At 44.8% G+C, this 14557-nt stretch overlaps 1 protein-coding gene across 8 annotated transcripts in view; it reads right to left on the reverse strand.

The window, feature by feature from the left end:
* CC2D2A (coiled-coil and C2 domain containing 2A) overlaps positions 1-14557 on the reverse strand; it is a 124035-nt gene that overhangs the window by 71376 nt on the left and 38102 nt on the right. For all 8 annotated transcript variants that reach the window (XM_065597052.1, XM_065597050.1, XM_065597051.1 and 5 more), the window contains 3 exons: positions 9375-9506; positions 5884-6093; positions 239-345 (listed from right to left, as the gene is read on the reverse strand). In XM_065597052.1, coding sequence (XP_065453124.1) covers positions 239-345; positions 5884-6093; positions 9375-9506 — 449 coding nt within the window. The remainder of the gene's footprint in view (positions 1-238; positions 346-5883; positions 6094-9374; positions 9507-14557) is intronic.

Genomic DNA, 14557 nt, shown 5'->3' on the forward strand with positions numbered 1-14557 from the left:
CAACCAGAAAAAAAATCATAAAATTAAAATGATTTTTGGAACGTAATGTGAAACACTGCACAATCTGATTTTGTATACATATTTCTTTATTCATAACCTGGGCTGTTTACTTCACATGCATAATACTTTACCATAAAGTGTCAAGTTTGGCTTGGTTTTATAGTTCTGTACATGTGCAGAAATAAAGAAAAAAGGAATAAAATTCTTTAAAAAAGTGATCTAATGAATCTGTACCTACCTGATTACAAATTTATATTCAGTTACGCTCTGTTGTGCTACAGGATTTGGGACATTGGTTCCACTGTTGTCCAAACTACTCTGTACAGCATTCCTCAGAGCATGCAGCTTAAACAAAAAGGAAAAACAAACCAACAATTCACAGATGGTTTCAAAATTTACGGAGGAAACTGTACTGCATACCATGTAACCTGAAATGAACCAGTTAGCCACTCTATGATAGGAAACTGCTACTCCAACAAGGTAATTGGAAACAGATTAAGGATTTAGTTTCTGTACCCACTTTGTATCTCCTCAAATGATGATTTCAGAGATTCATGAGTGAAACCCAAAACTACAGAAACCTCATAGATTAGTATTCATGGTTCAACAGTCATGACAGGAGTGAACTTGAAACGAGGGCAATGGAACTGCAAACAAATATAGAAGAGGATCACTTTTACTTATCTATAGACTAATGAAACAAGCACTTAGCTGCTTGTAAACATTTTGTCTACAGTACATTGCCTTGATGGACAAAATGTTCTATGATCACTACTCAACTGAAAGCAATGCAAACTTTAAATAGCAAAAAAGGCTAAATATATCAATGTGGTAAATTAACACACTATGAAAAATCTGTTCAGGATTCAAATCTAACCAAATACTTTTGCATTTCTGCTGAGTATATCTATTTACCTTCCCTCTATCGTGCTGGTATCTAAGCACCTCACAAAAATTCATTAATTTTTCTTCACAACATCCAGAGAGGATAGGGAATTATTGTTACCCATATTTTACAGATAGGAATCTGAGGCATAGTGAGATTAAATGACTTGCTTGATGTCACTCAGGTAGGTTTTGGCAGGCTGAACTAAATTTGAGTCCCCATCTAGTGCCTTAATGACAAGACTGTTCTTCCTCTCAAATAAAGTAATTCTTTCTGATGTTTTCTTTCTGATGTTTTCTTTAAGCCTAATCTTGACAATAAGAACATAAGAATGGCCATACTGGGTCAGATCAAAGGTCCATCCAGCCCAGTATCCTGTCTACCAACAGTGGCCAATGCCAGGTGCCCCAGAGGGAGTGAACCTAACAGGTAATGATCAAGTGATCTCTCTCCTGCCATCCATCTCCACCCTATCACACACAGAGGCAAGGGACACCATTCCTTACCCACCCTGGCTAATAGCCATTAGTGGACTTAACCTCCATGAATTTATCTAGTTCTCTTTTAAACCCTGTTATAGTCCTAGCCTTCACAACCTCCTCAGGCAAGGAGTTCCACAGGTTGACTGTGCGCTGTGTGAAGAAGAACTTCCTTTTATTTGTTTTAAACCTGCTGCCCATTAATTTCATTTGGTGGCCCCTAGTTCTTATGGGAACAAGTAAATAACTTTTCCTTATTCACTTTCTCCACACCACTCATGACTTTACATACCTCTATCATATCCCCCCTTAGTTTCCTCTTTTCCAAGCTGAGAAGTCTTAGCCTCTTTAATCTCTCCTCATATGGGACCCGTTCCAAACCCCTAATCATTTTAGTTGCGCTTCTCTGAACCTTTTCTAATGCCAGTATATCTTTTTTCTTCAGATGAGGAAACCACATCTGTACGCAGTATTCAAGATGTGGACGTACCATGGATTTATATAAGGGCAATAAGATATTCTCCGTCTTATTCTCTATCCCCCTTTTAATGATTCCTAACATACTGTTTGATTTTTTGACCGTCGCTGCACACTGCGTGGACATCTTCAGAGAACTATCCACGATGACTCCAAGATCTCTTTCCTGATTAGTTGTAGCTAAATTAGCCCCCATCATATTGTATATATAGTTGAGGTTATTTTTTCCAATATGCATTACTTTACATTTATCCACATTAAATTCATTTGCCATTTTGTTGCCCAATCATTTAGTTTTGTGAGATCTTTTTGAAGTTCTTCACAGTCTGCTTTGGTCTTAACTATCTTGAGCAGTTTAGTATCGTCTGCAAACTTTGCAACCTCACTGTTTACCCCTTTCTCCAGATCATTTATGAATAAGTTGAATAGGATTGGTCCTAGGACTGACCCTTGGGGAACACCACTAGTTACCCCTCTCCATTCTGAAAATTTACCATTTATTCCTACCCTTTGTTCCCTGTCTTTTAACCAGTTCTCAATCCATGAAAGGATCTTCCCTCTTATCCCATGATAATTTAATTTACATAGGAGCCTTTGGTGAGGGACCTTGTCAAAGGCTTTCTGGAAATCTAAGTACACTATGTCCACAGGATCCCCCTTGTCCACATGTTTGTTGACCCCTTCAAAGAACTCTAAAAGATTAGTAAGACATGATTTCCCTTTACAGAAACCATGTTGACTTTTGCCCAACAATTTATGTTCTTCTATGTGTCTGACAATTTTATTCTTTATTACTGTTTCAACTAATTTGCCTGGTACTGACATTAGACTTACCAGTTTGTAATTGCCGGAATCACCTCTAGAGCCCTTTTTAAATATTGGTGTACATTAGCTATCTTCCAGTCATTGGGTACAGAAGCTGATTTAAAGGACAGGTTACAAACCATGTTAATAGTTCCGTGATTTCACATTTGAGTTCTTTCAGAACTTTTGGGTGAATGCCATCTGGTGCCGTGACTTGCTACTGTTAAGTTTATCAATTAATTCCAAAATTTCCTCTAGTGACACTTCAATCTGTGACAATTCCTCAGATTTGTCACCTACAAAGGACGACTCAGGTTTGGGAATCTCCCTAACATCCTCAGCCGTGAAGACTGAAGCAAAGAATTCATTTAGTTTCCCCGCAATGACTTCATCATCTTTAAGCGCTCCTTTTGTATCTTGATTGTCCAGGGGCCCCACTGGTTGTTTAGCAGGCTTCCTGCTTCTGATGTACTTAAAAACCATTTTGTTATTACCTTTTGAGTTTCTGGCTAGCTGTTCTTCAAACTCCTTTTTGGCTTTTCTTATTACATTTTTACACTTAATTTGGCAGTGTTTATGCTCCTTTCTATTTACCTCACTAGGATTTGACTTCCACTTTTTAAAAGATGCCTTTTTATCTCTCACTACTTCTTTTACATGGTTGTTGAGCCACGGTGGCTCTTTTTTAGTTCTTTTATTGTGTTTTTCAATTTGGGGTACACATTTGAGTTGGGCCTCTATTATAGTTTCTTTGAAATGTGTCCATGCAGCTTGCAGGGATTTCACTCTAGTCCAGACGCGGGCAAACTACGGCCCGCGGGACCGTCCTGCCTGGCCCGAGCTCCCGGCCGGGAAGCCGAGTCCCCGGCCCCTCCCCTGTTGTCCCCACAGCCACACCACCGCATGGGTTGTGCTTTGGCCTGCCGCTCCTGCTGGGCAGCGTGGGGAGCACAGCTGGCTCTGGCCGGGTGTCACGGCTGCGAGCTCCTGCTGCTGGTAACGTAGCGGGGGGGTTAGGTAAGAGAGCAGGGGGTCCTGGGAGGCAGTCAGGGAAGAGGGGGTGGTTGGATGGGGCAGAGGTTCTGGAGGGGTGGTCAGGGGATGGGGAACAGGGAGGGTTGGGAGTGGGAGTCCCGGGGCGGGGCTGTCAGGGGGTGGGAGTGTGGATGGGATCGGGCAGTCAGGGGATAGGGAGCAGGAGTTTTGGATAGGGGGTGGGGGTCCTGGGAGGGGGCGGTCAGGGGACAAGGAGGAGGGTGGGTTGGATGGGTTGGAGGTTCTGAGTGGGGCAGTCAGCGGGTGGGAAGTGGGAGGGGTTGGATAGGGGACGGGGGCCAGGCTGTTTGGGGAAGCACAGCCTTCCCTACCCGGCCCTCCATACAGTTGAGCAACCCCGATGTGGCCCTCGAGCCAAAAAGTTTGCCCACCCCTGCTCTAGTCACTGTACCTTTTAATTTCTGTTTAACTAACCTCCTCATTTTTGCATAATTCCCCTTTCTGAAATTAAATGCCACAGTGTTGAGCTGCTGAGGTGTTCTTCCCACCACAGGAATGTTAAATGTTATTATATTATGGTCACTATTTCCAAGCGGTCCTGTTATAGTTACCTCTTGGACCAGCTCCTGCGTTCCACTCAGAACTAAATCGAGAATTGCCTCTCCCCTTGTGGGTTCCTGTACCAGCTGCTCTAAGAAGCAGTCATTTAAAGTATCGAGAAATTCTGTCTCTGCATTTCGTCCTGAGGTGACATGTACCCATGTAGTGCCACTCCCCCCCCACTCCATGTCGTTCTGTCCTTCTGATATATTTTGTACCCCGGAATGATTGTGTCCCATTGATTGTCCTCACTCCACCAGGTTTCTGTGATTCCTATTATATTAATATCCTCCTTTAACACGAAGCACTCTAGTTCACCCATCTTATTATTTAGACTTTTAGCATTTGTGTACAAGCACTTTAAAAACCTGTCACTGTTTATTTGTCTGCCCTTTTCTGATGTGTCAGATTCTTTTTTATGTGAATGTTTCTCATCTGATCTGGCCCATACTTCATCCTCTCCCATCTTCTCTTCCTGACTAAAACCTAGAGAATCTCTATCTCTGTCCGATCCACGTGCTCCTCTACAGCAATCGGCTTTCCTCCACCTCTTAATTTAAAAACTGCTCTGCAACCTTTTTAATGTTAAGTGCCAGCAGTCTGGATCCACTTTGGTTTAGGTGGAGTCCATCCTTCCTGTATAGGCTCCCCCTATCCCAAAAGTTTCCCCAGTTCCTAATAAATCTAAACCCCTCCTCTCTACATCATCGTCTCACAGTAGGTGAAACAGAAGTAAAACTACAGTAAGCATCAGTTTGATAATAGTACTAAACAAGAATGGGACAGGCAATACTTCTTTTCAGTTGATTGTAACTTTCTCAAATCATTATCCTGTGCCTTAAATTTCTCATGCTTGATCTTAAATCTTCTCATTCCCATGCCTGGAATAACTTCTCATGCCCCAATGTCTTTATTTATTACACCACCAAGTTTTGGTGATAAATATATTAAGTGTGACAATATATAAATAAAATCAGAATATTTAGCACAGATATAAAGCTGGAAACTGGAATTTTATTTTAATGGAACCAAGTATTTATAAACATGACTGTTTTCCTTGAAAATGTCAAGGTAAGGAATTCTTGTCAATACAATGGAAACAAATAATAACTGTATTCCTTTTCACCTAGAACTGAGACTAAGCTTCACTCACCTTTCTCCATCTTTGTATGCTGTTTTTCCCTTTCTGCCTGTCTGAGTCACACTGTACACAACTCGGTAAAGCCATATCTACCATTCACTGCAAAACATTGTTGATACTCTGTATAAAGGATGCCATGTAAATTCTATTGTATTAAAACAATTATACTGACTTGTATCTCAGATCCCTTTAGAGATCCTATTTTAAATAAATCAACTTAAACAGGTAGGTCTGCACTGAACATGGAGTAATGTTTCACTATGCTGTTGGACACATTTTAATCAGCTTTCAATTGAAATTCATTTGATCCGATGTTAAAGAACAAATATTTGGGGGGGGGGGGAAAACTTTATAGAAAAACAAGATTATTTTCAACAAAATATATTATTCATGACACAAAGCTAGAAGTTATATTGCTACATTTTGAAGACTCAAATTCAGTTTTAACCTTAAGCTAGCTGCTGAGTATCTCAACACGTTAGAGCATACAATGAAAATACCTTATCTGTAAGGAGTTTGGTAAGGTTTTGCTGTCTTCTTGCTAGATATTGATCATACAACTGAGCCAGTTTGGCTGCCAGAACATGTTCACGGCTAAAACAGGGATGATGAGTGAATATTAACCCAGAAATATCAATGTCCAGTTGAAACTGTCCCTGAGGGTCCCTGGATCCAACAATATATTGGTTGGCATGCATGGGTTTCATTGCCTGAAATGAAGAAAAGAAAAGAGTGAAATATTTAAGACTATTCTGATGTGTGCATTAGAGCTTGTAAAGATGGTCATGTGACAGGCAATAACCCACTTGTCTATACCTAATCATAATGTGCCTGTACCTGAGTTTTTAGAATAGAAAAATGTGTCTTGTTTAATCAAAAAAATCCTTTCTTTAAGAATCCAGATCCACAGACCTACCAACAGATCTTTTACACTACACTGTTTAAAAAAAAAAAAAAAAAAAAAAGGCAGAACCAGATCTGTCCATCAATGGCAAACTCACCTGAATGTCCTGCTCAATAACTTCAATTACACTTGTCTAAAAGTTACATGGTAAGTATTGCCTAGGAAAACAGTACTCAAGAACACTAATAAACCCAGTGCAGAGCAAATAGGCACAGCCAAACTAGTTAAATAGAAACATATGAATACAATAGGATAGATTGAATCTGTGGATCTGAATTCTTGAAAAAAGGAAATTTTCAGCCAGCAAGAAAAATTCTCCTATTCGTAAGGCCCTACTTAACTTGTGATATTGCGGATTCTGCAATGTTAAGCTTCCACCACTATTCTGACATGCAAGCCCCATGTTCCTGTCGTCAGCCCCAGCCCTCAGCTCTCAGCCCCAGGCGGCCAACAGCGGGAACCCGCACTCTCAGCCCAGGGCGGCTGACAGTGGGATCCCCTGTTATCAGCCCTGTGTTCCCACTGTCAGCCCCAGTTCTCAGCCCCAGGTGGCCAACAGCAGGAACCCCCATTCTCAGCCCTGGACGGCTGACAGTGGGTGCCCCTGCTATCAGCACCATGTTCCCAGTGTTAGCCCCACGCGCCCGACAGCAAGAGCCCCTACTCTTAGCCCCGGGCGGCCAACAGCGGAAAATAATAATAATAATAATAATGGACTTTATTGCCACAAATAAGGTCCATTATTACTTTTCTGCAATTTTCCATGGCTTGTCTGCAACTTAGCCGCATTCTTTTGACAATCATCCCACAATTCAAGTAGGGCCTTACCTATTCACCATTAAATTCGGGTCCACAGAACCAGTATATGGATCTCAGTGAACATACCCAGGGAAAACCAATTGGCTGCTTTACACATTTCCTCATAAGGAATTTTCAGTCCAGGAAGCTGCCATGACTTAGGAAATGAGCCCAGATATTAGAGGGAAGAGGCAGACCTTACTCTGTGGGCCTCCAAAATGGCCCAAAGGATCCACCTTGATACAGGCTTCTACCCCTTTGATGTTGAGTGACATAACACAAAGAGGGCCTTAGATTTCCTAAACAACTTGATGTGGCCAACATCAAGTGCTTGGCAGCTTCTCTTTGGGAGGAGGAATAGCTTCAGGCAGGAAGAGGAAGCACCAAGGAATTCGTCTTGAGTTCAAGGACGCTTGAGATGCCAAATAACCCGCAGCCTGCAAAGTGAATTAGTCTGACTCTGAACTGGAGATTTTGCTCAGACTGGGCACTGAAGGAGCCATACGGAGAAGCTTGAATTGGGAGCAGGAAAGCCCACCAAATCTCTTCCTGGTCAGTTGGTTTGGGGTGTGCTCTGCTTTCTTCTGGAGGAGTGGCTTGCCCTCTAGTTATACTGGTATGACCAGAAAAGGTGAAAAGGCCACTTTGTTTCCCCATAATGCTGCAGGGGAATACTCATGTTTGTCAGGCCCAGTGACATTTGTGATTTGAGTTCAAGGGGAAAGGATATTAGGGACAGTGTTTTGGACTTTGCATCCCCCTATCACTATCTACAATGTCTTCTAGGAGATTCAGCTGCTTCGCAACAGCCCTCCACCGCCCAAAGGGAGTCAGGAGTGGCTGATCAGATATTCCTCACAGTAAAGCAACTGCAACCAGGACTGGCAGAAGAGCACAATGCGCTCCTTTCTGGCCTCAGCTGATCTCTTCTTAAGAGCCTGAAGCTGGGATGGCTGATCAAATATTCCACGTACAAGTACTATCACAACTAGGGTGGGTGGTGATGGAGTGCAGCTGGCAGCCTCTCTGTCAAAGCCAAGAGGACTTCAGCTGCTGCACTGCTCCTCTCCAGGCATGGTGAGAGGGACCAAGGAAACCTCTGGCCTGGCTGATCATTATGCCCTTGCTACCTTTTGACAAAAGTCGACACAGCTTGCCTATGTGCACTTGAAGTACTCAGCAAGGGGCTCCAGCACAGAACCAGATGAGCATATGCTTTGTCTTCTCAACAAGCTTATTCGCCATCTTATATAGCTGTTCTGACAAGGCAGAGTCCCTCGGGAAGGAATAATGCACTGGTGATGCTCCCCTTTTGGTCAGAGAATCAAACCTGAAATCAATTCAGGGATTGTAGAGGACAAGAGCCCTGGTTTTCTTACATTTTTCTTTTTTTTAATTTGATTTTCTTTGGTTTGCCTTTGTTTCAGCTCTGCAGCAGGAGAGATATTGAGTAAAATTTTCAAAAGGCCATAAGTGACTTTGGAGCTGAAGTCCCATTGTCAAAAGTGACTTGGACACATATGAGCTTTCTCACCGAAATTCAGCAGGACTTACACTCCTAAGGGCCTAAGTTAATTTTGAAAATGGGAATTAGGTACTTTTGCAATTTTACCCCTAGCCAACATGCCTGCACTGTGGAGGCAGAACAGAGACTGGAAAGCATCTCCAGATGAGTATGGTTAGTCCTCCCGTCGATGAAGTGCAGATTTAGTTTTGCCTCTTTCTGCATTGCAGGCCCATTAATAGACCTGTGGAACTGGATTTGATGGAGAATTATGTGTAATTGTAATTGTCACTAGGACCAGCTGATGAACAACTTTCAGACTGGTAGCGCAGCAGCAGCTGGAAGAATTCTCATCTCACAAAAGTGAAAGCCTTGTTATATGTTAATGTGTCATGGTTTTTCCAAAGAAGGAAAGAAAGCTTTAAGAAATAGAGTCACTGAAGTAAAACTGAGCCTGTTTGAATCTGTCCACACTAGATTATTTTTTTCTTTGTACAAGTGTAGCAACACCAATGCAGCTCCACTGTGCAAACTCCTAGGCTAGATGTGCTGCACCAATGTAAAAAGACACTTGAACTGGTACAGCTCAACTCAGTGCAAGTCACTTTTTACATGAGGACACCACATTTAGGGGGTTTGGACTGGTCTAGCCATAACAGTGTAAGACACCCATTGTAGACAAATCCTTGAATTAGTCATAACATTTCATAGTTAAGGATTCCTGAGTGTATAGTAACCAATATTAAATGGTGTCACAGTAACGACATATATGAAATGCAACCTACCTTTCTATACAATGTTTCAAGTTCTGGTTCTATGCCTTCCTCCAATGAAAATATTGGAGGTCTTGTAGAAGATTGTTTAATTGGACTAGGCAACGCTAAGAGTTTGCCATCATCTCCAAACCACCTTTTTCCCTATGAATAATAAAGTGAGATAACATTTTTTGTAACTTTTATATGGGAATGACTTGCAATTATACTATTATTCCAGAAAATAAGATCCCACATTTCTGGAGACACTTAGCTTTTAAATCTTTTTAGATTAGATTAGATTAATGGAGATATCCTATCTCCTAGAACTGGAAGGGACCTTGAAAGGTCGAGTCCAGCCCCCTGCCTTCACTAGCAGGACCAAGTACTGATTTTGCCCCAGATCCCTAAGTGGCCCCTTCAAGGATTGAGCTCACAACCCTGGGTTTAGCAGGCCAATGCTCAAACCACTGAGCTATCCCTCCCCTTCCTTTTTCTTTAAGGAAGAAATTAGCAAAACACTTTAAGCATGAGTAACTTGTGACTGGCATCCCCCATGTGTTTTAGTTGATTCAAACAGAAAATTCTGAGTATACTGCAGTCTACTGACAAGCCCCAGACCCAAAGGAGATACATCTAAGGATCCTGCCTGAACCCTCCCTATGCTACCATTTTTCTTAATCTCCCAACCCTGCACATTTTAAGAAACATGCTAATACAGACAAGGCATATGATGCAAATGGCATGGTTGCTGATATCGCTAAAACTACAAGAAATTTAATGGATAGGTCCATCAATAGCTATTAGCCAAGATGGTCAGGGATCCAATCTCGTGCTCTGGGAGTCCCTAGCCTTTGAGTACCAGAAGCTGGCAGTGGATGACAGGGATGCATCACTCGATGATTACCTGTTCTGTTCATTCCCGCTGAAACACCTAGCATTGGCCACTGTCAGAAGACATGTTACTGGGCTAGATCGACCCTTGGTCTGACCCAGTATGGTTGTTCTGATGTTCTTAATCTGTCTAACCAAGCTGTTATGCAAATCTTAAATTAAATTTTATAGTGCTCACTTTTGATTTACTTTAATTTTTTAATAAATAATAACAATAACCAGCTCTTACATAACACTTTTCATCAGCAGATAGCAAAGCACTTTATAAAAGAGTTCAGTATCATTATCCCCATTTTGCAGATGGGAAACTGAGGCACAGAGCATTGACATGACTTACTCAAGGTCACCCACCAGGCTATTAGCAGAGCTGGAAACAGAACCCAAGTCTTCTAAGGCCTGGTCTACACTACGGGTTTAGGTCGACTTTAGCAGCGTTAAACCGAATTAAGCCTGGACACGTCCACACAACGAAGCCCTTTCTTTCGACTTAAAGGGTCCTTTAAACCGGTTTCTTTACACCACCTCCGACGAGGGGATTAGCGATAAAACCGGCCTTTGCGGGTCGGAATTGGGGTAGTGTGGATGGAATTCGACATTATTGGCCTCCGGGAGCTATCCCACAGTGCTTCATTGTGACCGCTCTGGACAGCACTCTCAACTCAGATGCACTGACCAGGTAGAGAGGAAAAGACCCGCGAATGTTTGAATTTCATTTCCTGTTTGCTCAGCGTGGAGAGCACAGGTGACCACGCAGAGCTCATCAGCACAGGTAACCGTGATGGAGTCCCAGGATCGCAAAAGAGTTCCAGCATGGACCGAACGGGAGGTACGAGATCTGCTCGCCATATGGGGAGATGAAGCAGTGATAGCTGAACTCCGTAGCAGTAAAAGAAATGGAAAAGTATTAGAAAAGATCTCCAAGGCCATGAAGGACCGAGGCCATAACAGGGACACACAGCAGTGCCGCGTGAAAATTAAGGAGCTACGGCAAGCTTACCACAAAGCCAGAGAAGCAAATGGAAGGTCCGGGGCAGAGCCGAAAACTTGCCGCTACTACGCGGAGCTGCATGCGATCCTAGGGGGTGCAGCCACCACTACCCCAACCGTGTGCTATGACTCTCTCACTGGAGAAACACACAGGGAAGACGGTTCGGGGAACGAGGAAGATGAGGATGGAGGTACTGTAGGTAGCTCACAGCAGCAAGGAAGCGGAGAAACCGGTTTCCCCAACAGCCAGGATATGTTTGTGACCCTGGACCTGGAACCAGTAACCCCCGAACTCACCCAAGACCCTCAGGGCACACAGGAGACCTCTGGTGAGTGTAACTTTGTAAATATTTGTAAACATTACACACAAAAAAGCAAGCGTGTTTAATGATTAATTTGCCCTGGCAATCGCGGCCAGTACATCTACTGGAAAAGTCTGTTAACGTGTATGGGGATGGAGCGGAAATCCTCCAGGGACATCTCCAGAAAGCTCTCCTTTATGTACTCCCAAAGCGTTTGCAAAAGGTTTCTGGGGAGGGCTGCCTTATCCCGTCCGCCATGGTAGGACACTTTACCACGCCAGTAGCACGTAGTCTGGAATCACTGCATAACAAAGCATGGCAGCGTATGGTCCCGGTGTTTGCTGGCATGCAGACAACATCCATTCCTTATCTCTCTTTGTTATCCTCAGGAGAGTGATATCATTCACGGTCACCTGGTTGAAATGGGGTGATTTTATTAAGGGGACATTCAGAGGCGCCCGTTCCTGCTCTTCTGAACAGAAATGTTCCCCGCTGTTAACCACGCGGTGGAGGGGAGGGGTGAAATGATCATCCCAGAGAATCGTGCGTGTGTGTGTGGGGGGGTGGTTTACTTGTGTTTGTGCCGCATGTTAACCGGGAAACCGCAGCCCCTCCTTTTACATTGAAAACCCATTTTAAATGGACAACCCAATTCATCCTTGATATGGGAAATGCGCTGCTGTTTGCAACCTTTCCCGCATGTTAAGAAGGTTAAAAAAGCCAAAACACTGTGGCCTACCATGGCTGCCTGCAAGCCGAAATATGCGACCTTGTAATGAAAGAATGTACCCATTGTTCTCTAAAATGTGTCTTTTTTAACCACCTCTCCCTTCTCCTCCACCAGCTGCAAATGTTTCTCCTTCGCAGAGGTTCGTGAACATTAGAAAGAGAAAACGTAGGACGAGGGACGATATGTTCACGGAGCTGCAGATGTCCTCCCACGCTGATAGAGCACAGCAGAATGCGTGGAGGCAGTCAATGTCGGACATCAGAAAAGCCCAATATGAACGAGAGGAGAGGTGGCGGGCTGAATGGCGGGATGAAAAGAGCAAGTGGCAGGCTGAAGACGATAGGTGGCGTCAGCTTGCAGACAGACGGCAAGAGTCAATGCTCCGTCTGCTGGAGCATCAAACTGATATGCTCGAGCGTATGGTTGAGCTGCAGGAAAGGCAGCAGGAGCAGAGACCGCCGCTACAGCCCCTGTGTAACCAACAGCCCTCCTCCCCAAGTTCCATAGCCTCCTTACCCAGATGCCCAAGAACACGGTGGGGGGCCTCCGTCCACCCAGTCACTCCACCCCAGATGATCGCCCAAGCATCAGAAGGCTGGCCTTCAATAAGAGTTAAAGTTTTAAAATGCAGTGTGTCCTTTTCCATCCCTCCTCCCCCACCCATCCCAGGCTACCTTGGCAATTATCCCCCTACTTCTGTGAGGAACTAATAAAGAATGCATGAATGTGAAAAAACAATGACTTTATTGCCTCTGCAAGCGGTGCTCGAATTGGGGAGGGGAGGGTGGGGTGGGGTGGTTGGTTTACAGGGAAGTAGAGTGAACCGGGTCGGGGGGGGGGGGGTTTGGAGGGTTCATCAAGGAGAAACAAACAGAAGTTTCACTCCGTAGCCTGGCCAGTCACAAAACTCGTTTTCAAAGCTTCTCTGATGCGCACCGTGCCCTGCTGTGCTCCTCTAACCCCCCTGGTGTCTGGCTGCGCGTAATCAGCGGCCAGGCGAGTTGCCTCAACCTCCCACCCCGCCATAAAGGTCTCCCCCTTACTCTCACAGATATTGTGGAGCGCACAGCAAGCAGCAATAACAATGGGGATATTCTTTTCGCTGAGGTCTGAGCGAGTCAGTAAGTTGCGCCAGTGCGCTTTTAAACGTCCAAATGCACATTCCACCACCATTCGGCACTTGCTCAGCCTGTAGTTGAACAGGTCCTGACTCCTGTCCAGGCTGCCTGTGTACGGCTTCATGAGCCATGGCATTAAGGGGTAGGCTGGGTCCCCAAGGATCACGATAGGCATTTCAACATCCCCAACGGTCACTTTCTGGTCCGGGAAGAAAGTCCCTTCCTCCAGCTTTCGAAACAGAGCAGAGTTCCTGAAGACGCGAGCATCATGTACCTTTCCCGGCCATCCCACGTTGATGTTGGTGAAACGTCCCTTGTGATCCACCAGGGCTTGCAGCAGCATTGAAAAGTACCCCTTGCGGTTTACATAGTCGGTGGCTTGGTGCTCCGGTGACAAGATAGGGATATGGGTTCCGTCTATGGCCCCGCCACAGTTTGGGAATCCCATTTCAGCAAAACCATCCACTATTGACTGCACGTTGCCCAGAGTCACTACCCTTGCTATCACCAGGTCTTTCATTGCCCTGGCAAATTGGATCACAGCAGCCCCCACCGTAGATTTGCCCACTCCAAATTGATTCCCGATTGACCGGTAGCTGTCTGGCGTTGCAAGCTTCCACAGGGCTATCGCCACTCGCTTCTCAACTGTGAGGGCTGCTCTCATCTTGGTATCCTGGCGTTTCAGGGCAGGGGAAAGCAAGTCACAAAGTTCCATGAAAGTGCCCTTACGCATGCGAAAGTTTCGCAGCCACTAGGAATCGTCCCATACCTGCAGCACGATGCGATCCCACCAGTCTGTGCTTGTTTCCCGGGCCCAGAATCGGCGTTCCACGGCATGAACCTGCCCCAGTGACACCATGATTTCCACATTGCTGGGGCCTGTGCCTTGTGAGAGGTCTATGTCCATGTCAATTTCCTCATCACTCTCGTCGCCGCGCTGCAATCGCCTCCTCGGCTGGTCCGGGTTTCGCCTTGGCATGTCCTGGCTCTGCATATACTCCAGGACAATGCGCGTGGTGTTCATAGTGCTCATAATTGCAGCGGTGATCTGAGCGGGCTCCATGATCCCAGTGCTAGCTATGGCGCCTGGTCAGAAAAAAGGCGCGAAACTAGTATCTGATGGACCAGGAGAAGGACGGAGGGCGGGAGGGAGGGAGGGCCGAGTGACGACATGGCGTACAGGTA

This window comes from Chrysemys picta, chromosome 5, assembly GCF_011386835.1.
Source record: "Chrysemys picta bellii isolate R12L10 chromosome 5, ASM1138683v2, whole genome shotgun sequence".
NCBI lineage: Eukaryota > Metazoa > Chordata > Testudines > Emydidae > Chrysemys > Chrysemys picta.